The sequence below is a fragment of the Mytilus galloprovincialis genome, chromosome 3 (genome assembly GCF_965363235.1).
Source record: "Mytilus galloprovincialis chromosome 3, xbMytGall1.hap1.1, whole genome shotgun sequence".
Lineage (NCBI taxonomy): Eukaryota > Metazoa > Mollusca > Bivalvia > Mytilida > Mytilidae > Mytilus > Mytilus galloprovincialis.
Window position 1 is genome coordinate 23,373,992 of NC_134840.1, and position 20,367 is coordinate 23,394,358.

General features: G+C 31.4%; 1 protein-coding gene across 3 annotated transcripts in view; it reads right to left on the reverse strand.

The window, feature by feature from the left end:
- The window catches only part of LOC143067453 (glutathione reductase, mitochondrial-like), a 180,419-nt gene that overhangs the window by 152,152 nt on the left and 7,900 nt on the right, over positions 1–20,367 (reverse strand). For 2 of the 3 annotated variants that reach the window (XM_076240736.1, XM_076240733.1), the window contains exons 6-12: positions 19,336–19,435; positions 16,120–16,206; positions 11,178–11,315; positions 9,050–9,161; positions 8,543–8,674; positions 7,609–7,742; positions 6,069–6,995 (exon numbers count right to left, since the gene is read on the reverse strand). In XM_076240736.1, the coding sequence (XP_076096851.1) occupies positions 6,846–6,995; positions 7,609–7,742; positions 8,543–8,674; positions 9,050–9,161; positions 11,178–11,315; positions 16,120–16,206; positions 19,336–19,435 (853 nt within the window). In that variant the 3' untranslated portion in view covers positions 6,069–6,845. Of the gene's footprint in view, positions 1–6,068; positions 6,996–7,608; positions 7,743–8,542; positions 8,675–9,049; positions 9,162–11,177; positions 11,316–16,119; positions 16,207–19,335; positions 19,436–20,367 lie in introns of those variants that run through there. The other variant, XM_076240735.1, reaches the window with a different exon arrangement.

Below are 20,367 nucleotides of genomic sequence, written 5' to 3' on the forward strand. Positions count from 1 at the left end.
CATATACATGTGCCGATGGAATTTCACTACTTAGGTATAAATTTTAAAGTTGAAATCATATAATATCATCAAGTTTTGTTCTCAGCCGACACTTATTGTCAACTGTGTAAGGTGTAAGTCAATAAATTATTCAAAATATTTGAAGTGTGCTTATAAACGACAAGTATATCAAAAGGCGGGCAACGAATCAGAAGGAGGCATTTTATTTAACTGATTTCAATATCCAAAATGTGTAGCATCAAAGTTTAGATACACAATATCCGTATTTTTATGAATCTTGGCTTGTGATACACTCGGAGAGTTTCAGTGAACCAGCAGAGTTATCGAAACGGTGTAGTATTAACATTAGCGGTACCAATGTTCCTGCAACAGATGAGCATTTCGATATAGAATGACTCTTCGATGATGCTCGGGTTCAAAATATTTGAAAAATCAAACATTTAAAACAAATGAGGAGCGTATAAACTAAATGGACAAAAAGATAACCAAGTCTCTTAAAGATTTGTTGTATTTACAGGCAGTAATGTATATTTATATAAACAAGTCTAAATTGAAAACAACGTTCAAACCTAAAGTATGATTGCGTTGGATGAAAACAAAACGTGTGCATGTAACAAATTTCGTTGTAGAAGTGTCTAAATGAATCAACATGAGGTGCTAAATATTTCTACACCATATCCGGATTTCGATAATTAATGTCTCTTCGGTGATGTTAGGAATCGAAAAGTATTTGGAAGGCCATTTAGTTTACCTTAAATTAGGATAGACTCTTAAATTTTAAAGAGTCAAATTAGGATGAACGGATTATATAAACATATAATATATATATATATATATGTTTATGAACTAGAAGTGAACAACTATAGGTCATCGTACAGCCTTCAAAATGAGCACAATTCGTACTGCAAAATACCTTTAAAGGGCCCCAAATGACTAATGTAAAACAATTGAAAAGAAAAAACTAAAGGCGTATGTATCTTTTAAGTAAAAGCTCAAATTACAGGTTTAAGTGTAGGCATGTCTTGGAGAGCACTTTGTCTGTGCAAATAATATTTGTTTTATTCGTATATTTTATCATATTGAAATTTGTACATGTAATATGCAGTATTTTCATGTATAAGATAAACAAGTATTTAAATAAATATATATATATACCATTCTTATTAAATGTTATCATCAGATATCATATGATTTTCGTTGTTAAGTGCTTTTACGGATGGTGATTATTGCGATTAATGGCATAATAAAAGCATTATTTCTCAAGTTTTAATGTTTATAATACTTAAACAAAGATCAGGGCAGCTGCACATGCAATTACCATTTTACGGTTGCATATAACAAAATATTGTATAATCAGATTTTAAGATTTATCAAATAACGCTCAGACAAAAAAGTGTAACATGAGGTAATGCATAACATATACATAATGACGAAAAAACTAAATTTCATCCGGCATAATTCATGTTACCATACAAAAAGTGGAGCAGGGCGAATGGAGTACATTATTATATTTCAGTTTCAATTTCAGTGCATCAATTGAATATAAGGGCATTTTACCTGGCAAACGCGAACTACAACGTTTATTGACATTGGTTTAAGCTATAAATATTTAGCGCAACTGTATGTAAAAGCTTCTTTAACGAAATGCTTATAAGCCATTGCGTAACAAAGAAACCTAGCTAGGCCGAGTTCAAGGTGTAGTTAAATCATATCCTTTAGTAAATTGATTTTGATTTGTTGAAGACCCGGAAAACAATATGTTACTTTAGAGATCTATACAGATGACCTCCTAATCCTATCTTTAAATACACATATGTCAGGGAACCAACCGGACAATATATAGTTTTAAAGAATTATCTTTACATCCTTTATTTGCACATGGTCTTCTCTTTGTGTTGTACAATATATCAAGCCTGATATAGTCAGTTATTGTACAATAGTGAAGTAAATAACGACCAATCACTGTATCTTACTTTACAAATATCCGCCTTCAAAGTAATAATTCCAGTTTACCATTCCATAACGATACTTTCATATTGACCTTATTTTTCTAATGGGATATTTTTATCTTTTAATATAAGATATATAAATATTTTTCCAGTATGATCTTTATCCACAGGCACTTGTCTCAGAAAAAAATTTCCTATATACCTTATTATAACACAAGGTACTTAACTTGCATTTTAGAAAAATGTCAGGTGGTGACGAAGTTCCGTTATATGCCGCTTTATAGGCTGTCAACCCCGCTAAAACTTGTTACATCGTAAATCTAAATTGAGTTATCTTTACAATGGTGTATAACATGCCTACATTTGTTGTCGCAATCATCCGTAGCAATCCTACCAAAGTATGTCAATCGTAATAATTTTGCAAACCTCTGAAGAATTGGCAATACACGTCCGCAGTAAATGATTTATTATAAAAATTGTTTTAAAAAAAACCTGTTAGTTTTCGTATGAATAGAACTTATCATACAGTTAGTAAAATTGTATAATATACCGTGAAAAAAATCTAACAAGTGTTGTTTGTGGTATGTCTAATAAGTTACAAATTTTCCCATGACGTCAATGTCTTGCAGACTCTCTCTTGACTTGACGTATGAAATGAAACAAGATCAGATAACTCCGAGAATCATTTAGACTTTCCCATAGAATTGACCAATCGGAAACCGAGATATACAAGGAGATGTGACGCGTTTATTGCCAATTCTTCAGCGGTTTGCAAAATTATTACGATTGACATACTTTGGTAGGATTGCTACGGATGATTCCGACAACAAATGTAGGCATGTTATACAACATTGTAAAGATAAATCAATTTAGATTTACGATATAACAAGTTTTTGTGGGGTTGACAGCCTATAAAGCGGCACATAACGGAACTTCGTCACCACCTGACATTTTTCTAAAATGCAAGTTAAGTACCTTGTGTTATAATAAGGTATATAGGAAATTTTTTTCTGAGACAAGTGCCTGTGTCTTTATCATCCTGAATATTTAAATTTCAATAAATAATTTAATGCTTCTTTTTGTAACTTTATTGGGGTGTAAAAGCGTTGACCGAAGTACATTTTGTATGAAGCGCTTCATTCTAAAAAAGGGGGCATGGTCAACGCTTTTATAACCATATGAAGTTACAAAAAGAATACTTATGATTACATTTTTTAGCTAGTATCATAAAAACACGATTTACATCATGTTTTTATTTAATTTTCCTGAGCACTTTATTATGGGACCTCTTGTCATCATGAATGACAAGTTTTATTGTGTAATGCAATTGCTTAAGGAATGACACGTGATGTGTAGTTAGCCAATCAGAATAACGTATTATTATGAAACATGCATCTAAAGTAATTATTATTGTTTACATCGAAAACAACATCTTCGGCCTTGGTTGGTGTTCGAGCATTGGACTCACAAACGTCTGCAACATTTTTTGTTTCTTACGAAATTTGTCCTCTTTTAGAGTATATGATTTGGTTGGTTCATATTTTGAAGATTCGTGTGCATACAGAGGTATGTTCACCCCAACAACGTATTATCATTTAATCTGGCTTTAATTCAAGTTGACCCTTTGGCTAAAATATTTGTGTTTTCACTTCAAAATTCATAAAGTACAGACAAACATGTGTATGTAAGTATCTGGAACGGTGTAAAAGCATAACATGCTTTAGATAAATAAAATTAAAAACTAAACTGGATGTTGCAGTGCATTTATATTCGTTTTTACAAAAGGTGCAAAAATAAAAACAAAGCTGGAAAAGAGGTTTGAGAACTTCCCCACCGAAAAAAAAACAGGTATTATACTAAACTGTATTGATTTACACGGATATTACCGGGTAGATGGACAATATATGTCTGACAATAATTGGAGATTTCAACCGTGTCACTGAGATGATCATATCAAAAAGAAAATCACAAAAATATTGAACTCCGAAGAAAATTCAAAACAGAATGTCCCTTATCAAATGGCAAAATCAAAAGCACATACACATCAAACGAAGTGATATCAACTGTAATATTCCTGACTTGGTACACAATATTTTCTTATGTAAACAATGGTGGATTGAACATGGTTTTATAGCTAGTTATACCTCTCACTTGTATGACAGTCGCATCAAATTTCATTACATGTATATTGAAAACGATGCGTGAACAAAACAAACGGACATAATAGGTAAAATATCAATAATAGGGGAACAGCAGTCAACATTGTGACAATGACTTAATCAAGTGAAACTAAACTGTTTGTTAATTTTATCATCTTCAAGGACGAAAAAAATACAACAAAATCGCGTTCAGTTTTTAGTTTTTTAAATCATAAATTGCATTTGAAATGTTATTGTCAAGAGCATTTTTTACTTTAAAGTGTCCCAGACAAACAGGCTTGTCTGGAGTACATTTTAAGAAAAAAATGCAGTCTTTTTATTATAAAGGTTCACATAAAGGATTTTTGTGTGACCCCACTAAATCGAATTCAATGATTATCAAGAACTTTGACAAAAGATCATAATCATTTAGAATGTTTAATAAATGATATGTATCTGTTTTATTTCGGTAAACGCTGTATTGCCATATTGACTTATTCCTCTTACTTTTAGGTGAGTAATGTCAAGTTTATTATTATCACCAGTTTGAATGTCTGATTCCTGTCCTAACGGGGATCAAGATTTGGTGAGCTTCATCACAGGATTGTAGCTTATATCGTTCTCCTCAGTCACCAAAGAAGTACCATACTTTTTATTATTTTGCATTTCAAAATTTCTTTGGGGAACTGTTGAGATATAGAAAATCAGATTTATTTTTTAGTTTAAAGGCTGAGTTCTTGAGAGTTTTGTGATTGCTTAATCTCGCAATTATCTAGCAAAAAAGTGATAATTCAATATCTACAGAATTTTAGATATCAATAGTATAATAAAGAGATGTATTACTTTTCTACTTGTGTTTGAATGCACAAATAAAAGATGATGGTCCAGAAGTACAATGTATAGATTCTAGGTACTGACATTGTTCATCTTTTTATTTAAGTGGTATATTGTTTTTACTTGGTAATATACTTTTGGCGGGTATTTTTTCCTTAAACATTTCCACCATTTGTAACTATGAAATGGTAAACTGCGAAATATTTCCAACTAAAGTACTGAAATCTTATGATCTAGACTTTAATTTTTGAGACATAGCTCCATTTATGTAGGGGGATACAAATTTGTAATTGAAGTGCCAGTGGGTGGTTACTTCAATAATTGGTTATTTGAAAATTTCCGCACTAAATCACCTAAGCATGACCTACTAACAAGCGAAAAAGGAATATAACAGAGCACAACAGTGAAAGATCTAAATTTAATCAGATTGACAGAAATGAAGGTCAAGAAATTTGTATTGTCACAAAAAGATAAACGTATACTTAACGGGGCAGAAATATGAAATTGCAATAGTCCACAATTGAACCTCTCAATAAGTTCTTTAACACAAAGCAAGGGTGACACTCTCCATGCATGAGTTTGCTATCTTCTTTCCGCTCAGATGCAGAATAGTTAATTATTCATCATGACAAACAATCCTACAAGTAATTAAGTTTTCTGGCTAAAAGATCTACTAGATTTCCCAATGTGTCACTGTGTTATGAACAATGAAGTGAAAGATATAAAGAGAATATTCAAAACTCTCTATATCGAGAAAAACATACAAGGTCAAGACAAAAGACTAAAAAGGATGAAAAATACAAACAAATTAACAAAACACTACATCCATCAAACAGATTAAAATTTACAATGATTAATTCGAATAACTCACACAAAAATCATCAATTTAGACTGACAGTTAGTATGGTCAAGAGAATATGATGGTAAATTATCATACCCAGTATGTTAGCATTTGGATAAGAGAATAGATAAGACTACTATATTCCACAAATCGTGTGCAGTAGAGCAATAAAATGATAGGCTCAGTCCATTCATGGCCATTATCAAGGAATTGTAACGTAATAGAATTAAACAGAATGCACACATTCACCAAAGACCTAAATTTGATGCAACTATAAGGTAAAATGAGTTATTCAATAATGAAATATAAAGCATAATCATTTTTTTATTCTTGTAAAAAAACAACTGCAGGATACTGTAATTATAATGTATAAATGTGCATAATTTTACCATTTGTAATTGAACTGAGTTGGTCTTTTCGGGTGTATAACTTACTGGAGATTGTCATATTGATATCAATTGAAAGGAAAATACCTTTTCTTATAGAAATACCTTTTTTTATAGAAATCTAAAATACAAATTGTCTTTTAATTACCAGCACATTGACAATATTTTAAAGTGAAGTATGCTGTAATAAGTTTTCTTCAATATTTCTATGTTAGAGAATGAGATCAAAAGTCAGTCATAAAGGATTAAATAATAAATAAATACCTAGATACATAAAAATATACAAAAGAATGAAATGGATGTTAAATTGCAGATATTTTTTTTTGTTTTTGGAATGACATACACATAGGATTGTATGAATGTTCCTCGCTAAAAAAACATGCAAAAAAGCTAAACTAACGACTTCTATGATGTTGGTCTTGAGGGTTAATTATATAAATCAATAACTAATATTTGACGTAGGAAAATCTGAGGTAGTCTATCAAAACCCCTTAACAAGTATAACATGTACATTAATATTTCAGATTGATAGTGTTTGTATAAATATGGCATCTTAAGTCATTCGGGAAGGAATCATTTCTCATACATTCAAATATAAAATATCAATATCAATATAATATAAAAAAAACATCTAACAAAATAATATATTTAGAATAATATTACTAATTTTAACACTAGTATTTAACAATGATATAAATTATCTCATGGTGACAAGTTCTTCTGAGGATGTGGGATGGATTGCTACAGCTGAATCAAATTGAGCTTTCGTGGCACCCATCTTGACAGCTACAGAGAACCCCTGTAACATCTCATCAACACCTTGTCCTACCATGTGTAGCCCAATCACCTGAAACATTCATAATTATAGTTGACAATTAAACGGAAAAGACAGGAGAAACAAATTAATTCTCAACACAAATTACCAGCAAATTACCAGCAGATTCGCCTCAGTCAGTAGTTTTTTAATGGAATGTTTTGTAGACTGTTGTTTGTCTTTTCTTTTTTAATTTTGTTTTGTTTTTATATTTAACTTGTTTTGCCTTTGTACTGTCAGTTGTTTTCTAACATAACATTTTTTTTAATTATTTTCTCTAATGAGTGAATGGTTATGTTAAAATTATGATCAAAGTCACACTTTGCTAGATCTGATTTGTGATCCACATTCTATGAATGTTAATTTCTCTAAAAATATAAAACTACCTATCATAGACTTTACTTCAAATCCACAGTACTAACAAAAGGATTTTATAGTTTGAAAAAAACAGAAAACAATTGTACTTGCTATGAACTCAGCTCAGCAAGTCTTCCAGTTTGTTAAGTAAATTGTAAATCTTTAGGCATTGCAAAGAAAAGAGAAATCACTATTGAAATATAAAAAAGAGCGGTCAATTGTGGTTTATTTTATTATGAGTTTTTTCATTTTTTAAGAGAATGAGAGAAAAAATCAATGATTAGCTTACCTTTTCATCGGGTAATAAACAAATCAATTTCATATGGCACTTTTCTTTCCTTGTTGTAACAGCAAAATACATAGGTGTAAACTCTGACTTGTAGGCTTTGATCTTTTCTTTACCATACTTTTCTTCTGCTTCAGCTTTAAAATATAAATGAAAAAGATTCTTATTTTGCTACTTTAAAATTTCAGATGTTCAATAATCCTTTGCAAAAAGTAAAATAACAAAGGTAAATTCAGAACGGAAAGTCTGTTATCAAAAGGTAGTATCAAGCTCCAACAAGTCAAAGGAATGGTAAACAACTGTCATATTCCATGATTTGGTACAGGCTTTTCATTATGTACAAAATGGTGGATTTATAGCTAGCGTAACCTCTACCTTGTTTGACAGTTGCATGAATTTCCATTCTATTGACATCAATTGACAATTTACCAGTAAAGAATACAATAATACTGTTGTTGTATTATTTTACTTTAATAATATAGTTTACCTTGGGTAAGACCCAATGTGGCACTAGGTGGATGTGAGAATATAACTGTGGGAATATCAGTGTAGTCTAACTTCCAATAATATAGTTTACCTTGGGTAAGACCCAATGTGGCACTAGGTGGATGTGAGAATATAACTGTGGGAATATCAGTGTAGTCTAACTTCCAATAATATAGTTTACCTTGGGTAAGACCCAATGTGGCACTAGGTGGATGTGAGAATATAACTGTGGGAATATCAGTGTAGTCTAACTTCCAATAATATAGTTTACCTTGGGTAAGACCCAATGTGGCACTAGGTGGATGTGAGAATATAACTGTGGGAATATCAGTGTAGTCTAACTTCCAATAATATAGTTTACCTTGGGTAAGACCCAATGTGGCACTAGGTGGATGTGAGAATATAACTGTGGGAATATCAGTGTAGTCTAACTTCCAATAATATAGTTTACCTTGGGTAAGACCCAATGTGGCACTAGGTGGATGTGAGAATATAACTGTAGGAATATCAGTGTAGTCTAACTTCCAATCTGATTTGTTATCAAACAGTCTGTGAGCTAACTTTCTACCTGCTGCTATGGCAACTGAAAAATAAAATTTCATTTTATACAGCTATTTTGGTTCTAAATGAAGTGTGGTCACTTAAATTTGTATTTCTAAATGTTTTTTTCATAATTATTATACATTTTCTTGTTTTATGTTGAATAATATTTTAACAGCATATGCCTCTTATGATCCAGTTACCTCTAACCCCTTTCTTATAAATGAAATATATGTTAATCACAGGAAGTGGATGCTATAATCAAGCTGTAACCCAGTGAGGCAGTATATTGCAGAGCACCTGAAAAATCATATGTTGGAATGGGCAGAGAATTCCTTAATAAATGAACAATCTCTGTATCATATACTGGTTTGTAGTTAAAAATAAACATCAAATTCTCTTCATGTTTATTACTTACCTGGTGTAAGTAAGGCTTTACCACATACATCTCCAAGAGCATATATCTTACTGCCTGTAGTATTCTGGAACTCATCTACCACAATATGCCCTTTGTTATCCATCTTAATTCCCTGAAAAATTGAGAAAAAAATTCAGAACTTACTATCTGATTTATGAATAAATTCACAAAATTCTTCATTTTGAAGAAAATAAATTCACATCAAACATTTCATAAAATTAGATGTAATGTATTTGAACTACATTTATTGTCCTGTTTTATTCAGTTCTCAATTGTATAAATGCAAGTTTAAAATGTGTGCTATCAATACTAAATAAATTTAAATAATAAAAGTTCTCTTCAAGTTCTCTTCAAGAAAAAAATATTATGTCCACAGTAATTTGAGCAAATTTAAAAATAGTATTTACTCATTTTCTGCCCATTATATCTCATAAACCTTAAGAACTATTTTTAAAAATTTATAGATCCGATTTTATTTTCATAAGGGGAAAAATCTAGTGACTTCTTTTCTATAAATAAAAAATATTTGATAAAGAAAACTAGGAAATTACTTCAATGAACAGAAAAAAAATGAACTAATGAAACCAAGTAAATATGATATTTTTAAACGCCACTGTGTGATGAGGATGATCATACATGTAACATTACAGAATAAATTTGCATTAATTTGTAGCACATTTAACAAATCTTGAGGATATAGAAAATTAATCACATATGCAATCCTTTGAAGCGTTAAAATATTCTTCTCTCTTCATGTATATTTCATGAAATGTTTTAGGAATACTTTAATTATCATAAGTATTGACATTTTGGTAAACATTATTTGAATAATATCAAATAAACACATTTTAGAAACATAAACAAATTCTTAACAACATAATACAAAACAACAAAAGAAATGAATATAACATAAAAATATAGTGTAAATCTGTAAAAATCTGTGTAAAATATCCCATAAAATTAAAATAATTGACTTAAAATGTTTCAGATATTGCAACATTTGAATTATATCACATGGCAATATTTCACAGTTAACTGGAACCTGTTAGGTGCACATGTACATAAGCACATTTAATGAATTCAGGAACAAATATTTCAAACCTATGATATATTATTCATGAGATACAGACCCAATCTTTAAACTTAAATTTGACCATTCGAGCAGGAGATTGAGGTCTAGGCAATACGACATGTCAGTCTGAAATATACTCCTCATTGGTTAGGTAACATGTATATTTTCTTAGGCTGATAACTAAACTTTTCCTGAAACCTCAACTGTCCACTGGGGCACGAAAATGAGGTCAATGCCATATAACATATCAGACTGACACTTACTTCTTGAATAGACAAATACTGACTAAAAAAATCCTGAAAAATGAACCTGAAGATCAGAGCATGAAAATGAGGTCAAGGCTCTATAATATATTTAAGAAGGATGTGGTACTTCTGTATCATTAAACTCACTTTTAAGTAACTTAATTTCTACAGGATTTTTAGTTAGACATCTAACACCAGAGACGTGATATTCAAGTAATTATATAAACCTTATTTCTAACTTTTTAAACCATCTACCCCTTCTTCCCTTTTTTCCAATGCTTTGTTGGTTGTTTGTGTTCAATTGTGGCTTTTTTTTTAAATGAAGGTAAACTATATTGTCTTTCCTTGAATAACTTTAAATCTCTCATGAAGGTTAAATATAATCCAAAGATCACTTAGACTTTTGTTTCCTCTATACCATCCATTGCTTAATATTTTAGGATTTATATTTAACATGTTTTAAATATCATTAAAAGAGCAAAAACTAATTCTGAATAAACAGTTATATGAGAAGATATGTTTTATAACATGTTTTAAGTAATAAATGGTGCTCCAATCTTATTTTCTTACTATAAGTAAAAATTTCAAAATTTCCCCATCAGTCTAGTGTATTTATTTTTAGTAAAGAGTTATTTCCCCTTAAATAACTACATGTAAGTTGAAAAATTGATTCTGAAAAACACAAATATTTGGCATTTCTTTAAAGAATGAAATTGTATTAAACTCATTCAATTATTAAATGGAGAAGATTATTATGAAGTTCTTTAGTTGGTTTTATAATCTTGTTAAATAAAATCAAACAAATACTTACTAATTTGTCTAAGCCTATATTTTCTGATAGTGGAACTCTTCCCACTGCCCAAAGCAAACAGTCCACATCTGTCATCTTGTCACCTGTATTTAGTTCCAGGTCAAGTAATCCATTTTCTCTCTTTGTCACAGATTTAACCTAATAGAATGTATTTCAAAAATATCAAATATATATAAGAGTTTATAAATTGATCAATTAAGGTGGTACCTAACACTTTGACTAAAATTAATTTGGCTCATTTAATTTTCTTAAAATTTTGACAAAGTATTTACTTTGACCCTTTGACAAAAATATACATTGATTATTGCGCAGGTGTTTGGGGATATAAAACATACCACTCCATTGAATCTGTACAAAACCGTGCTATTAGATATTTTTTGGGATTACACAGATTTGCACCAGTAGTTTCTCTAAACAGTGAACTAGGATGGTTACAGCCAACTTTAAGACGGTGGATTTCTATGGTTAGAAGATGGAATCGGCTTGTTAAAATGGACAATGATAGACTAACGAAAAAGCTTTTTCTTTGGAACTATAATAAATCGGGCCAGTGGAGCTCTCATTTTTCACAAAGTGGACATGGACAGTTGCTATGAATATGTAAATTTATGCAACATTGAACTTTTTAAAACAAAGATTATGGAATACTGTGAAAACGATTGGACTGGTTAAATCACTTCTCTACCCAAATTAAGGACTTACATTACTATTAAACAGAACTAGAGACTGAACTTTACGTCAAAATGAACATTAAGAAACAAGAACGATCAGTTATGGCACAATTTCGCTGTGGTAGTCTACCCTTACGCACTGAAACTGGATGATTTAGAAATGAGGCTCCTGATGAACGATCTTGCACTTTCTGCGATGACGGATCTGTTGAAGATGAAAAACATTTCTTGTTGTTCTGTAAAGCTTACCATAATTTAAGACAATTATTATTTGAATCAGTGAACCTTGATAGACATTTTATTGATAATAGAACATTTGCTAATTTAATGACACTTCATCAAAGACAAACTGCTAAATATCTAAATTTATTTTTCTGTAAAAGAAAGGAACTTCTTTATAAGTAACAATCACATTGCGTAATGCAAATTTGAACATTAGGATTAAAGTGACTTATAGGTCCAACGTTTAAAGTGACTTATAGGTCCAACGGGCCGGGTGTAAATTTATTTAACTATTGTATTCTTATTAAGTAATATTATATATACTACACATGTCACTATAATAAATGATATACTTACTTACTAACTTACTTTGACCCTTTGACAAAAATATAAAATTTCAAAAAATTTGAACCAACCGTTTAATCAGCTTACAATGGTTATATAGCAGTTTGACAAACACTTATTTTGATCATTGAGAAGCTTAATATTCCCATATGAACACAACATCATTAAAACGTTCTGCTGATTTTACAGAGTTATCTCCCTGTAGTGTTAGGTACCACCTTAAACCCTCAAATTAATGACAAAATTAGCAGAATTTTTTTTCATTCATGTCAAGCAGAGGACTTTTTTCTATTAACTTTCCAGAAGATTTTTTAATAATTCTTAACAGTAAAATCATAGTTAATAAAATTGAGAATGGAAATGGGGAATGTGTCAAAGAGACAACAACTCAACTACGTGCAGAAAACAGCAGAAGGCCACCAATGAGTCTAAAATACAGCTAGAAACTGCCCCACCGGAGGTGTGCTTCAATGGGCCCCTAAACAAAATGTGTGCTAGTTCAGTTATAATTGACGTCATACTAAACCATGAAATATAGAACTGAACTAAAATTAAAAATCCTTAACAAAGGCCAGAGGCTCCTGACTTGGGACTGGCGCAAAAGTGGTTGTGTTAAACATGTTTTTTTGAGATATTAATGTTAGATTTTAATATTTTGAGAAACTGAGAAAAATGACAAAAACTAATACTATCTTTTGAGCATATAATACAAGTATGATGTATAAATGATAAACTAATTCAATGTTGGCCTTTGTTTCAAAAGATACTTTTTTCTGCAATCCGCGAAAATAAAGAATTCACAGCATAGCACCCAAGATTGGAGTACACCATGATTCATACCAGCAGTTTAAATATGTTGTGATTGAAGTTACTTACTGCTAAAATCCTTTGATAGTGACTATGATATAGGATAAAAAGTGATTATCATTTTCATGATTGTGTGTTGTATTTGTGTTTTTTAATATTTATAAAATTGAGAAAGGAAATTGGGAATGCGTCAAAACTACAACAACCCGACCATAGAGCAGACAACAGCCGAAGGCCACTAAAGGGTATTCAATGTAGCAAGAAACTCCCACACCCAGAGGCGTCCTGCAGCTGGCCCCTTAAAAAGTATGTATACTAGTACAGTGACAATGGACGTCATACTAAACTCTGAATTATACACAAGAAACTAAAATTAAAAATCATACAAGACTAACAAAGACCAAAGAGTTCTGACTTGGGACAGGTGCAAAATTGAGGCGTGGTTAAACATGTTTATGAGATCTCAACCCTCCCCCTATACCTCTGGCCAATGTTGAAAAGTAAAAGCATAACAATACACATTAAAATTCAGTTGAAGAGAAGTCTGAGTCCAATGTCAGAAGATGTAACAAAAGAAAATAAACAAAATGACAATAATACATATATAACAACAGACTACTAGCAGTTAACTGACATGCCAGCTTCAGACCTTAATTAAACTGATTGAAAGATTATGTCTTCATCATATGAATATCAGGCACAATCCCTCGCGTTAGGGGTTTAGTATCATACTATCATAAAATATATGAGAAGAACATAATCCGTGTCATGCCAACAACTGTTTTTTAAATAAATGTGTTTAGTATGTATACTATAACATGTTAAAAAGGGTTAAATGCTTTTGCTGTACTTATTCTTATTTTTTGTTCTTTTATGTACAGTTTCTACAATTTTCTTAAAACGGACTAGAGTAAAGATCCCACAATACTATATATAGCTATATAAAAATAAGATGTGGTATGGTTGCCAATGAAACAACTGTTCACCAAAATTCAAATAAAGTGGATGTAAGCAATTATAAGCAACAGTACAGCATTCAACATTGAAAAAAACTCATCCTGTATATGGGTTCTTCATTAGATTAATAAAATTCTTATCTTATCTTATAGTCACCTTTAAAAGGCCCAAACAAAAAATATGAAACAATTCAATTTTGAAAACTAATTTATAACAAAACAATTTACAACAAGAATGTGTCCCCAGTACACGGATGCCCCATCCGCACTATCATTTTCTATGTTTAATGGACCGTGAAAATAGGGGAAAATCTCTAATTTGGCATGAAAATTAGAAAGATCATATCATAGGGAACATATTTACTAAGTTTCAAGTTGTTTGGACTTCAACTTTATCAAAAACTACCACGATCAAAAACTTTAACCTGGGGTGAACGGACGAATAGACGAAGGGACGAATAGACGAATGGATGAACGAACAGGCGAACGGACAGACGAAGGGACACACAGACCAAAAAACATAATGCCCATAAATGGGGCATAAAAATAAATATGACCGTTTGAACAATTGACAACCATTGAACAATAGGCTCCTGACTTGGGACAGGCACATAAAGAATGTTTAACATATTTATGAGAACTCCACTAATAACCTGGGACAGTGGTGCAACAGCAACAAACTGCAAAAATTAGTTGAATTTTTTTTTTAAACTCATCAGATTGTTACTTAAAATAATATGTGTCTGCCTGTTACCATGATCAGTGTTTATCATGTCATATATCAATGTTTTGCATAGTTTGGAAAACTTGATGATGATGTCATTGTGTGATAGAATCTGTTTATTTATTTATAAATCTTATTTACTGATAAATATTTAAACCTTGACATTCTAGATCACTTCTATTTCCATTTTCACCTGTTTACGGTTGAAGAGTTAAATCTAACCTGTGTCCTCCTCATGACCTTGACATTCTAGATCACTTCTATTTCCATTTTCACCTGTTTACGGTTGAAGATTTAATCTAACCTGTGTCCTCCTCATGACCTTGACATTCTAGATCACTTCTACATCCATTTTCACCTGTTTATGGTTGAAGATTTAATCTAACCTGTGTCCATCTCATGACCTTGACATTATAGATAGATCTAGTTAAATCTATTTCAATTCTCACCTGTTAAAGATAAGAAAGTTAAATCTTACCTGTGGCCTCCTCATGACCTTGACATTATAGATAGATCTAGTGAAATCTATTTCAATTCTCACCTGTTAAAGATAAGAAAGTTAAATCTTACCTGTGGCCTCCTCATGACCTTGACATTATAGATAGATCTAGTGAAATCTATTTCAATTCTCACCTGTTAAAGATAAGAAAGTTAAATCTTACCTGTGGCCTCCTCATGACCTTGACATTATAGATAGATCTAGTGAAAATCTATTTCAATTTTCACCTATTTATGGTTGAAGAGTTAAATCTAACCTGTGTCCTCCTCATGACCTTGACATTATAGATAGATCTAGTTAAATCTATTTCAATTTTCCCCTGTTAAAGATTAGAAGGTTAAATCTTACCTGTGTCCTTCTCATGACCTTGGCATTATAGATAGATCTAGTGAAAATCTATTTCCATTTTCACCTGTTTATGGTTGAAGAGTTAAATCTTACCTGTGACCTCCTCATGACCTTGACATTATAGATAGATCTAGTGAAATCTATTTCAATTTTCACCTGTTAAAGATTAGAAAGTTAAATCTTACCTGTGTCCTTCTCATGACCTTGACATTATAGATAGATCTAGTGAAAATCTATTTCCAGTTTCACCTGTTTATGGTTGAAGAGTTAAATCTTACCTGTGACCTTCTCATGACCTTCACATTATAGATAGATCTAGTGAAATCTATTTCAATTTTCACCTATTAAAGATTAGAAAGTTAAATCTTACCTGTGTCCTTCTCATGACCTTGACTCCGCCCTGTTCCATATTTACAGTAACATTTGTACTTATTGTAGGATCAAATGCTCTCAGTACCTACAGAAAAGAAGAAAAAAAACACATGCATGATCATATTTTATAAATATTTTAATAAAAGAGCATCTGAATTTTGAAATTTTCTTTATTACCTAAATCTTTCCCTTTTTTTATTTGTAATATAAGTTATCATGCTGAAGTAAAGGAAGAAACATAAAGGTAGAAACTTTAATAACACTCTTAAGATGTCTACCACCAAGTTTGTTTTAATCTGGTTCAATGGACTCAGCAGAAAAACTAGAGGCTCTAAAGAGCCTGTGTCGCTCACCTTGGTCTATGTGCATATTAAACAAAGGACACAAATGGTTTCATGACAAAATTGTATTTTGGTGATGGTGATGTGTTTGAAGTTCTTACTTTACTGAACGATTTTGCTTCTTACAATTATATCTATAATGAACTTTGCCCATTAGTAACAGAGAACTATATTTGGTAAAAATTTACATATATTTACCAAATTAATGAAAATTGTTAAAAATTGACTATAAAGGGCAATAACTCCTTAAGGGGTCAATTGACCATTTAGGTCATGTTGACTTATTTGTAGATCTTACTTTGCTGAACATTATTGCTGTTTACAGTTTATCGCTATCTATAATAGTATTCAAGATAACCAAAAACGGCAAAATTTCTTTAAAAATTACCAATTGGAGGGCAGCAACCCAACAACCAGTTGTCCAATTCATCTGAAAAATTCAGGGCAGATAGATATTGACTTGATTAACAATTTAACTTCTTGTCAGATTTGCTCTAGATGCTTTGAATTCATAGTTATAAGCCAAAAACTGCATTTTACCCCTATGTTCTATTTTTAGCCGTGGCCGCCATCTTGGTTGAATGGCCAGGTCATCGGACACATTTTTCAAACTAGATACCCCAAAGATGATTGTGGCCTAGTAGTTTCAGTGGAGATTTTGTAAAAGATTACTTAGATTTATGAAAAATGGTTAAAGATTGACTATAAAGGGCACTAACTCCTAAAGGGGTCAACTGACCATTTTGGTCATGTTGACTTATTTGTAGATCTTACTTTGCTGAACATTATTGCTGTTTACAATTTATCTCTATCTATAATAATATTCAAGATAATAACCAAAAACAGCAAAATTTCCTCAAAATTACCAATTCAGGGGCAGCAACCCAACAACCGATTGACCGATTCATCTGAAAATTTCAGGGCAGATAGATCTTGACCTGATAAACATTTTTATCCCATGTCAGATTTCCTCAAAATGCTTTGGTTTTTGAGTTATAAGCCAAAAACTGCATTTTACCCCTATGTTCTATTTTTAGCCGTGGCGGCCATCTTGGTTGGTTGACCAGGTCACGCCACACATTTTTTAAACTAGATACCCCAAAGATGATTGTGGCCAAGTTTGGATTAATTTGGCCCAGTAGTTTCAGAGGAGAAGATTTTTGTAAAAGATTAATTTAATTTATGAAAAATGGTTAAAATTGACTATAAAGGGCAATAACTCCTAAACGGGTCAACTGACCATTTTGGTCATGTTGACTTATTTGTAGATCTTACTTTGATGAACATTATTGCTGTTTACAGTTTATCTCTATCTATAATAATATTCAAGATAATAACCAAAAACAGCAAAATTTCCTCAAAATTACCAATTCAGGGGCAGCAACCCAACAACCGATTGACTGATTCATCTGAAAATTTCAGGGCAGATAGATCTTGACCTGATAAACATTTTTATCCCATCAGATTTCCTCAAAATGCTTTGGTTTTTGAGTTATAAGCCAAAAACTGCATTTTACCCCTTTGTTCTATTTTTAGCCGTGGCGGCCATCTTGGTTGGTTGACCAGGTCACGCCACACATTTTTTAAACTAGATACCCCAAAGATGATTGTGGCCAAGTTTGGATTAATTTGGCCCAGTAGTTTCAGAGGAGAAGATTTTTGTAAAAGATTACTTTAATTAACGAAAAATGGTTAAAAATTGACTATAAAGGGCAATAACTCCTAAACGGGTCAACTGACCATTTTGGTCATGTTGACTTATTTGTAGATCTTACTTTGATGAACATTATTGCTGTTTACAGTTTATCTCTATCTATAATAATATTCAAGATAATAACCAAAAACAGCAAAATTTCCTCAAAATTACCAATTCAGGGGCAGCAACCCAACAACCGATTGACCGATTCATCTGAAAATTTCAGGGCAGATAGATCTTGACCTGATAAACATTTTTACCCCATGCCAGATTTGCTCTAAATGCTTAAGAAATCATTAATGCTGTACATTAAATTTGTAAAATATTAAAAACAATATACTTTAGATAGGGATGTCTATGAAAACTGCATCCAAAATGGTTTAAAAAAAATCTGGAACATGGAAACTTAGGACAGTATAAAACCCAGGGGATGTGGTAGGTTGCCAATGAGACAACTATCCAACAAAGAAGTTGAGGTAAGCAACTACAGGTCAGAACTCTTGTTTACCCTTTTTAAAATAAAAAAAAATGTCAGAAAAATCCAAACTGTAAGAAAAAGTTATGGCAATATAACTTTTTGTTCAAAATAAAACTAAATACTCGATAGAGCCTCAATTATGAACCTTGCAAATACATTTCTTCATTGCTCATTAGAAGCTTATTAACTTGACTGATTGATTTATTGATGTTTGTGTTATGTTCAGTCGAGGATTGTTCTAATAAATAATATTACAGAAGGTTTTGTTTTCATCAATCCCTAAAAGTTTCATTTTGCCTTGTAATTCTCAGTTTTACAATGACCAATCAGAATCACTAGCTCTCATGTTTTCTGTCTGAAAGGCATCCTTCGAGGCTTGTTTGTAGAAGATTTTTCACACATCATTCCCAGAGAATTGGTTAACTTATTTTGGAAGATATATCAAAACAAGATGAAGAAAATATGATTATTGAGTAGTTTATAAGAAAAGAGAAAAATCACAAAAATACTGAACACTGAGGAAAATTCAAAATGGAAAGTCCATAATCAAATGGCAAAATCAAAAAGCTGAAACACATCAAACGAATGGATAACAGATTAAATTAAACTATGATTTGCCATGGGTTTCAAAGCGAACTATGTGCAATGTTTTGCACCTGATCATAATTTAATGAAATAAGTGTTATACAAGAAATATACCTCATCAAACCTGATAAGTATGGATGTGTCTGATCCCAATGAATTAAATATACCAGCTAATTCAACTGCAATATAACCTGCTCCAACAACTACCACCTTCCTGTAAAAGACAACTAAACAGTCAAATATTATAATGACAAATTCTTTTACTACCAGGTTGTTTCCTTTGTTTTATTTTTGGCTGATCATATAAAAAGCAAGTGTATGTGGCAGGTTAAACTAAATCAAGAGGCTCTCAAGAGCCTGAATTGCTCACCTTGATTTTCGTTTAAGAGTTTAAGTGTCCACTTTCATCATAGTGTGGTTTAATGTATATTAATAAGTGTTTGAAAATGCAGTTTTTTGGCATTTTACCCCTATGTTCTATGTTTAGTCATGGCGGACATGTTTTTTCACGAAACAGAAAATAAAACACAAACTTTATTTTAGACACCCTAAGGATCATTCAGCTTAAGTTTGGTTGGAATTGGTTCAGCAGTTCCAGAACAGAAAAGAAGATTTTTTAAAGTTAGAAAACAGGATAAACAAATAGTGTAAAATTGACTTAAAGGACAATAACTCTTTAAGGGGTCAATTGACAATTTTTGTCATATAAAACTTATTTGTAGATCTTACTTTGCTGAACATATTTGCTGTTTACAGTTTATCTTTATCATTAATACTATTCAAGATACATGAGATATTAACCAAAAACTGCAAAACTTCGTTAAAATTACCAATTTAATGGCAGAATTTAATGGCAGCAACCCAACAATGGGTTATTAGATTCATCTGAAAATTTCAGGGCTGATAAAACGTTACCTTATGAACACTTAAACCCCTGTAAGATTTGCTCTAACTGCTTTGGTTTTTGAGATATAAGCCAAAAACTGCATTTTACCCCTATGTTTTATCTTAGCAATGGCGGCCATGTTTTTTGACGAAACAAAACATAATACACAAAATTTATTCTAGATATCATAAGGATCATTCAGCTAAAGTTTATTTTGGAATTGTTTTAGTAGTTTCAGAGGTGAAGATGTTTGAAATAGT